This window comes from Crocodylus porosus, unplaced genomic scaffold (genome assembly GCF_001723895.1).
Source record: "Crocodylus porosus isolate Cpor-Errol unplaced genomic scaffold, CroPor_comp1, whole genome shotgun sequence".
NCBI lineage: Eukaryota > Metazoa > Chordata > Crocodylia > Crocodylidae > Crocodylus > Crocodylus porosus.
The window spans coordinates 25436358-25444790 of record NW_017728931.1 but is presented as its reverse complement, the minus strand read 5'-3'; the positions used below and the strand labels follow the sequence as shown (position 1 = coordinate 25444790).

At 42.0% G+C, this 8433-nt stretch overlaps 1 protein-coding gene across 1 annotated transcript in view; it reads left to right on the top strand.

Annotated features, from left to right (window-relative positions):
- ST8SIA1 (ST8 alpha-N-acetyl-neuraminide alpha-2,8-sialyltransferase 1) overlaps positions 1-7841 on the top strand; it is a 245270-nt gene extending 237429 nt beyond the window's left edge. The window contains exon 5 of the mRNA XM_019544425.1: positions 3643-7841. Within this exon, the coding sequence (XP_019399970.1) occupies positions 3643-4129 (487 nt within the window). The 3' untranslated portion in view covers positions 4130-7841. The remainder of the gene's footprint in view (positions 1-3642) is intronic.
- The last annotated feature ends 592 nt before the right edge of the window (positions 7842-8433 follow it).

The window sequence follows — 8433 nt, the reverse complement described above, 5'->3', positions numbered from 1 at the left end:
ACTTCCTGCCCTTTGGGCAGGGGGCTGGACTCGATGATCTCCCAAGGTCCCTTCCAGCCCTAATGTCTATGAAATCTATGAAATTCTTAATCATGGTGTGACAGCACCCTGGGGTGCCTTTATCATTTCAAGGGTGCTTTGGGATGCCAGGCAATGTTAGCACTGTTAGTGTGAAAACGTGATTCACATGATAAACCTGGAGATTTCAAATAGTAAATCCATAGTATTAACAACATTCTGATTTGTTATGATCTTTCTGAGTTCTTTGGAACAGAAGAATTACTCTATTATTTTTCCATAGTCAAAAAACAAGAGAAAACTAAGAACTAACATTTTTTGAGGGGTGCCTCAAGTCTAAAAATGTTGAGAACTACTGAACTAGATAAAAGTACTGTAAGGTGGATCCATAACTGGTTGGATCATTGTGCTCAACAAATAAGCATCAAAGAGCATCCACCTGTCAGCTGGAGCCCAGCACCACTCAGCCCCAGTGGCCCAGCTCCCAGACAGTGCATGTCACCCTGCCAAGTCACACTGCACCCATGCCATGAGGCAGCAGCCTTGTGGGTGCCAGGTCAGGGGGGGTGATCCCTGCTGCACTGTGCTGCATGGGGGGTTCTGCCATGAGCACCCAGAGGCCCCAATCACTGCTGCTGCAGCCGGTGAGTGCAAAGCTTTAAAGAAAGAAGAAGGAAAAAATGTTCTGCACTCACCAGCTGCAGCAGCGGCAATTGGGACCTCTGAGTGCTTGTGGCAGAGGCCCCTTGCTCAGTGTAGGGCATTGGGGGGTAGTAGGGATCCCTCCCCCCTAGTTGGCATCCATGCAGCAGCTGTCACATCATGCAGGTTCAGCACGGCTTGGCAGGGTACAGCATGCTGTCTGGGAGCTGAGGCTGCTGGGGCTAAGTGTTGCCGGGCTCTGGCTGACAGGTGGAGCTGCCCCAGCTCCCAGACGGTGTGTGGTACCCTGCCAAGCTGTGCTGCGCCCATGTGATGTGACAGCTGCCGTGTGGGTGACAAGCAGGAGAGGCAATCCCTGCTGCCCCACACTGCCCTGCACTGCACAGGAGGGCTCTGCCATGAACCCTCAGAGGCCCCAATTACTGCTGCTGTAGCCAATGAGTGCGGGGTTTTGTTGGGTTTTTTTTTTTAAGTGCTGGGAGGCTGAGGCCAGGTGGAGGATGAGGCTGAGCAGGGCAGTCAAGATCTTTCTGACTATGATCATGCTTAAGCATCAGAACAGGCTTCCTAGAGAAATAGTGGAATCTGCCTTGCTGGAAATTTTCTAGAGTAAATTAGACACATGACAGAGATGGTTTAGTCAGAGATTATCATTGAACTGGAAGCGGAACTAGGCCCTGTGAGGTTCTTTCCAGCCCTATTTTCCTATAATCATAATGTAGGTATCCTTATAAAGTTTAAACTCCCCTCCCTTACCTCTGCCTCAGCATGCCAGCCTGACTGGCATCAGATAATGACCCCCACCCCTCTGCTCAAGCAGGGAGCAGGGTAAAAGCCAGGCAGGGGCTGCTTTGCCCCTGCTAGGCAGACATTGGCTAGGGTCCCATGCAGACAGGAGGGAAATTTAAACCTCCCTCCCCCTCCTCTGCCTCAGTCTGAGGGCATGACTGGTGTCTGGCCATGTCCCCCACCCCTCTGCTCGAGCAGGCAGCAAGGGAAAAGACTATGAGGGGCTGATCCACCCCTGCCAGGCGGACCCTGGCTGGGGTTCATAGCCAGGTTTCCCACCCCCACCTCCTTCTCAGCCAACTGGAGCAGTGATACTGTTCCAGCTTGGGAGAAAAGGGGTGGGGCCAACCCTGCTCTGCTGGAGCAGACAGCACAGCCCAGGGCTGCAAAGCAGCCTGGGATGCTGGGGTACGGTGGGTTAACTTGAACCAGGAAGGGGTACGGGACAGAAGTTCCCTAAACTGGTTTGACCTAAATCAGTTAAGTCTGATACCACATCCAACCAGTTTTCTCTTAAACTGATTTTGGCCATTTTGGAAGTGGTTTAAGTGCACTGATCTTCTGTGGAGCAACAACACCAGCAACAACACACAGTTCTAAACATAAGCTGTGAATTTGGTGCAATTTTAAGATCTTTGTGATACCCTTTGTGGTGCTCTGCTAAGATCTGTGGTGACCTTTATCCAAACAATACCCTGGCTTCTGTTTTACTTGTTTGTATGAATGTCGTCCTTTAGCTCTCTTTTCAGAAATATAACAACTCTTAACAACTGTGTTACTGTGTAACTTAAAAACAAGCACTTTTATAAAGATACTAGCCAATTGTCCGTCAAGAATTACATGGCGGGGAGCGGGGTAGGGCTGGGATGGAGTGCTGCCACCTAATGCCTTATGCTGCCACTGTTTTGCCTCTTGCAGGGTTGGGGTCTATCCAGTCTTCAGCATGGCTTTGGAATCATGTCAGCATTCCCCCATGCATGGACCACTCTGATTGGCTGTTTCCATCAGTCAATCAGAGTGCAAATAAAGCATTACAGACAGACAGACTTAGGCTTTTATAACATTAGAATAATTGAACCAAATGAGGTCTGGAAGCTTTATATGTGTACTGTAGTTATAGAAGTATTTCTTACTGTTGCTGATAGGGAGTGTGACTTGGATTCCTTTTTTTATTCAATTTTTAATAAATCATTTTTGAAAAACAGAATAGAACTAGGCATACTCAAAAAATCTTTTCCCCAAATTTTTATTTTGATTTTTTTTAAATTCAATTTTGAATAACAAAAAGATTTCCTAGAGTGTTTTTCCCATTTCCATTTCGCATTTTTCGGTGCAAGTTCTAAACTTCCTGCTGAAGTTTTCAATAAAAAAACATTTTTTGTTTTGTCAGGTTTAAAGAGAGAGTGATACATTGTCTACCCAGGCCTAATTTTTATCCAAATATGTACCACTCCTTGCTATGAAACACTTACTTTCAGTACCATTTGTATCAATTGTGTCTTAAAATATTTGTCAGATCCCATTTATACTAGTACCTAATTTACATCTCTCATTATTGCAGTACTTGACTGCTCCAGGAATGTGAATTACTTTTTTTTCCTTATGAAGCATCTATGGGGCAGAGAAGTACTTCTTGTTATAAAGAAGGAACTAAAGCAAAGAGAGAGAGAAAGTGCTTCATTCAACATTGCACAGTCTAGCAGAGTCAAGAAGTGAACTTTCTGCTAGGTTGAAACAAAGGAGAGCAACTTCAAAACTATTCTTCCCCTCACACAGCCAGTAAACAGTAGGAAAAGGACAGAAAAATTAGCATTTTAGTTAAAATGAAAAGAAACAGGCAGTTGGAGAGAGGCTTTCCAGCTGAGGTCTGAAGGTCAATGAAGGGCTGGTGAAGTGAACAGATTCAGGAAGACTAGTCCAGACAGCAGCAGAAAAAGCTCTTGCATTGCAAGTGGAGGCAGTGAAAGAAGGTCTGTGACAGACAATTAGAAGAAAGGGTAGACCCAGTGAGAAAACAGTCTATGTGGTAGGCTAGAGAAAGTGCACATGGAATTTGTAACTATGGGTAGGAAAGGTACCTTTGAGCTTGGCTCTAAAATTAAATATATATTTATAACCTAAATGCCTTGTTGGTTGTTTTTTGTTTGTTTGTTTTTTGTTTGTTTTTTACAGATTCCAGAATCTGCTTTGGTCTAGAAAAGCGTTTGTGAACAGCGTTAAAGTCTATAATCACAGCTATATCTACATGCCAGCCTTCTCCATGAAAACAGGAACGGAACCATCACTCCGTGTCTACTACACGCTGGAGGACTTTGGTGCCAATCAAACAGTGCTTTTTGCCAATCCCAATTTCTTACGTGACATTGGCAAGTTCTGGAAAAGCAAAGGAATCCATGCTAAGCGGCTCTCCACAGGCCTCTTCCTTGTCAGTGCAGCCCTAGGTCTGTGTGAAGAAGTCACGATTTATGGTTTCTGGCCTTTCTCAGTGGATCTGCATGGGAGGTTTATTAGCCATCATTACTATGACAATGTTTTGCCTGATTCTGGATTCCATGCCATGCCAGAGGAATTTCTACAGCTCTGGTTCCTTCATAAAAGTGGCGTCTTGAGAATGCAGCTAGAACAATGTGCAGAGCCTTCACTCCAGTCTGCTGTCTGAGAACCGTAGAGAACAGCTTGAGGATCTTACCTGTTTTACTTTCATGTTCTCCAAAAATAATTTTTTAAAAGGGAAAATACTTATAGATGTGCATGGACTATAAAAATGCCACTGGTTACAGTGATGATGACTTGAAGGCCAAATGAGAGTCAAGTCTTTATACATTATGGGTTATGGAAGTGGGAATTCAAAAAGCTCTTCATGGAATCCAGTCAGCAGTATTATCAAAACATGTTGAAAGCAAAACAGCTGAGCTTGCTGGGTCTGCATTTTAAAAGATCAGTGTAAAAGGGGCATTAAGGATTGAAGGGAGGCTACAAAGGGCTTTTGCTGACAGTGCCAAAAAGAACTGTCTGTTCCAAATTCCATTTCATTCCAGTTTGGCACCTATACGATTTTCTCTCTTTTCCTTTTTTTGTTAAAGCAGCAGCTGCTGAGGTTCACCAGCCCCCAGTGACTTCAAGGAGACCCAAGGGTGCCCAGAATCTGGTAGAATAATACCCAGATTTGGTAATAGAGAAATTTCTGTTTCAGGGGTGCCAGGAGGAAGTGGGACCTGCCTATTGTATTATTCAACAGTGCTAGTTCAGATCAGGGCAACATACAGCTGTTTTTAATGTAGTATTAGGGTTTGGGGTTGATTTAAGAATAGTAAAAAAAAAATTGAGCGCTAAACTAAATTTACGTCAGGAAAAGAACTGAACTACAAACAATTTCATTAGCTTAGTTTTGGCCTGTTGATATAGAATGCCATAGTAACTTTTGTCATAGGATCTGTTCTTGACCAATTTACTGTACATTCTGTGGGACTAGTTCTGTGTTCCTTTGTACTCCAATTGCTCGTTGGCTACAATGGGATTTTGATGTGTACGTATGAACGCAGGATCAGGTTGTCCATGTGCTTGTAGCAGAGAAAACACAACAGCGAATGTGGGCAACTTTTTAAAATTTATTAAAACAAAAGAAATTATCTCTTTGAAGCCAGTTTTAATTTTGTACAAATAGTTCCTTTGCTGTTGCAGTTGCACCATGGCTTTACAGTATTTTTCCCCACAGTCTTGTTTCTGATCCAAGATACTTTGAAAAATAAAACAGTCCTTGGGAACACTCTGTAAAAACTACGTAGTGAGTATAAAGTAAATGAAAATGTTAGGTGCTTATATAATGCAGTCATTTTCCTTATTATATTAATGAATTATGTAAGTGTGTACATTTCACTCTAGCCCTTGCACTGCCTAAAGGTCTGTTTTATTTTTGGTTCTTACTCAGGCAGTGGTTGGTCATAGAACCCATCTGTATTGTGAGTGAATTTTTATTTTTAGGACTCTTAATAAGAAGCAAATATTAAATGTTCATAGCCTGTGTCACAGTATCTGCTGCAAGACGTTATCAACACTAGCCTTTTAAACTCAGACCTGTATCCTCATTCTGTCACTCTATATTCCATCCCCAGTAACCACAACCTTTAGTTAAACAGTGGAAATAGTACAATTGACATTGGCTTTCTATAAAGATTTCATGTGCTGTATACATTAGCTCCAAAATAATAGAAGATTTTGCTTTGTTTATTTTGTTTTGTATGACCTGTCATATTTTGTGTGTGTGTGTGTGTGTGTGTGAGACCTGCATGCAGGATGAAAATATATTTATTTTTAAAAACTAGCTGCCTCTTATACTTCCTGCAAAAATAATTAAGAGTCTGTGTAGGACAACTAGGGAAATATTTGCCTTTTAGTTTTTTTTCAAACTGACATTGCAAAATAAGTGTTTTTTCTTATAAGAAGTGAACATTTCAAAACATTGCTTAGGTTTGCAATGTAGCTCCTAAAAGAAAGGAAGAAGAATTGGGCTAAATAGTGCTTTAGAGAGTATTGTAGTCAAACATGATAGGTTTCTATAAATCGCTTTCTCTTTGTCCATATTAAAAATGTACAATCAACAAAGCTGATCAAATGCTGCTTAATCTGGTTTTTCTTTCCTCCTGGATCTGTTCATTTTTATTTATATCACGGTTACTCAGTCAGTAAGGATTAAAAAAAAATAGCCTTCTTTACTGCACATTGCAGCAAGTTTTATTCTATTGTTTCTTCTTGGACCAGAGAGGATAACTGTGTTTTTATTGTATGTGTGTGGACCTCGGAGGAAAATATTATTCCTAGAAAATATACTCAGTTTGAAATTCCATTCTCCCATGCTCTGAGGAAATAATTTGATCGGGGACACAAGAGGAAATAAGCATATTCATAGAAAAACTTAGTGCAGTGGATTGTAATTTGTGGTTTGTGGCTCTTCGTAGTACATTCAGCAGTTGTCTCATTGATGGGGAGGAAGCATTCCACTCCATATCTCTGTTTTACTGAAGCCACAGATATCCTGATGCTAGTGGTTTTTGTGGGTTCTTTCCTGAAGCTTGACATCTATCAGGCTGAATCACAAAAGATCTCTCTTGAAATGCTGAGGGAATGAGAGGCCCAAGTTATACTGACAGCTCTATAAATAAATAAATAAAAGGAAAGAAAAAAAAACACGCACCCCCCCAATCCTCCCCCCCAATTCTGGTATTGGAAATATTGCCGGGTCTAGATGGTCCTTGAGATGTCTCCAAAACAGGAAAGTTTTCCCAGCAAAGTTACTATGGTGAATAACGAAGGCTGTCTTGAATAAAAGTTGGGTAGTGTGAATCCACACAGGATTTGCTTAAATATCTGAGAGATGTCTGGGTGTGGCTTGTTTGGATTAAAACAGACCTGCAGTGGGATCCATGAAAAGTCTTCAGATGCTTTCCAAAGGAGTGTAAGGAATATACTTCAACACAAGAGGGACATTTGCAGTGGGGTTAATGTGGGGTCCTACAAAAGAGGTGGAAACAGCTGCACCACAGGAAGAAAATTTGTTTTCTTCCTATGAATCTGTTTTGGTTGTCTGTCTCAAGAAGCTATCACTACCAGCTATTTTTCACTTAAACCTGTCAGTGGCTCATGACACAGTGCAAGAGGTTTACCGTCTGCTTTTAACCAGATGCAAGCAAGCCCTAGATAGGGTGTTGCATCTACAGAGTCCACATGTTGATTGTCTGCAGCCTGTCTGGGTTTATTTATGGGACAGAAAAGTCACTTGAATTATCATGTTTGTCTTGAAGCAAACTGAAAGCTTAATGCTTTATTTTGTCATTAAAGATCCCTGTTCTATAGTCCCAACCCAAGGACCCTGGGTTTCTCTCACACTGTAATTAAAACTGTGCCTATCTTTTATTGCCAGATTGAAAACCATTGCAATTCATCCATGATAAAACCTAGTTCTAGCTTGCCAAAAGACTTGTGGAGGTTCACAGACCTTTATTCTGTAGTTAAGATGAAATGGGGCTGAAACATTAGTACTGTGGGTCTGCATGGAAAACACTGCCTGGGAATGCTGGCCCCAACTTTATAATCAGTTGAATTAAAAGCTGTGTCAAACTGCTGTGTATGTTCGGGAAGTTCAGTACTGGTCTCAGACTCAGATCTAGCCTTTGTAGTAAAAGTGCATCTCTGCTTTGTGGAGAATTGGGAAAAAGTTATGGATTTGTGCTCAAACTACGTGAAACTTTTTTTGGGGCTTAAGACTACAGAATTCCTTCAAATATAGAGATAGGTGAGAGACACCATGCAAACTAAAATCACAAAAAAGGTTTTTGTGTACCTATGAAAAATAAATAAAAACACTGCTTTTTGTTTGTTTTGTAGACCTGCCTGTGAGAAATAGACTGTGGCTTAATTTATCCCATGCCACATTGTGTGATTGGACTTGTATTAGAATGAAGATTGTCTAGTTTGGGCAGAATCTAATATGCTACATATGTCTAACATGAGTCTTGAGGGTTGAAGCTTTGTTTCTGTATTTTACAGAGTGCTTAATTGTTCTCTACATTTTTAAAAAGCTTTATTGAGAAAATGTTAAAATTAGTATTGTTCTGAGGCTTGGTAGAGTTGGAAGACAATGCAGGGCCCTGCACCTAGTAGCTGCAGGGGTACATAGTTGTATATTAACACATTCTAAGGCAGGGGTGTCAAACAGGCTGCAGGCTGGATCTGGCCTGTGGACCTCTGTGATCCAACCTGTGGGTCACTGAACCGTCCCAACATGCTGGTCCCAGCACAATGCACTGCATGTGGTATGTAGGCTGGACCCAGTACTGTGTGCCCTGCCCCCTCAGGGGGCAGTCCAAGGCAGGTACTGTATGCAGCACCCCATTGGCTCAGCTCTGGGCACTCACTCCAGGGCTGGTCCATATTAGGCAACGCCAGAGCCAGTTTATGCTGCATACA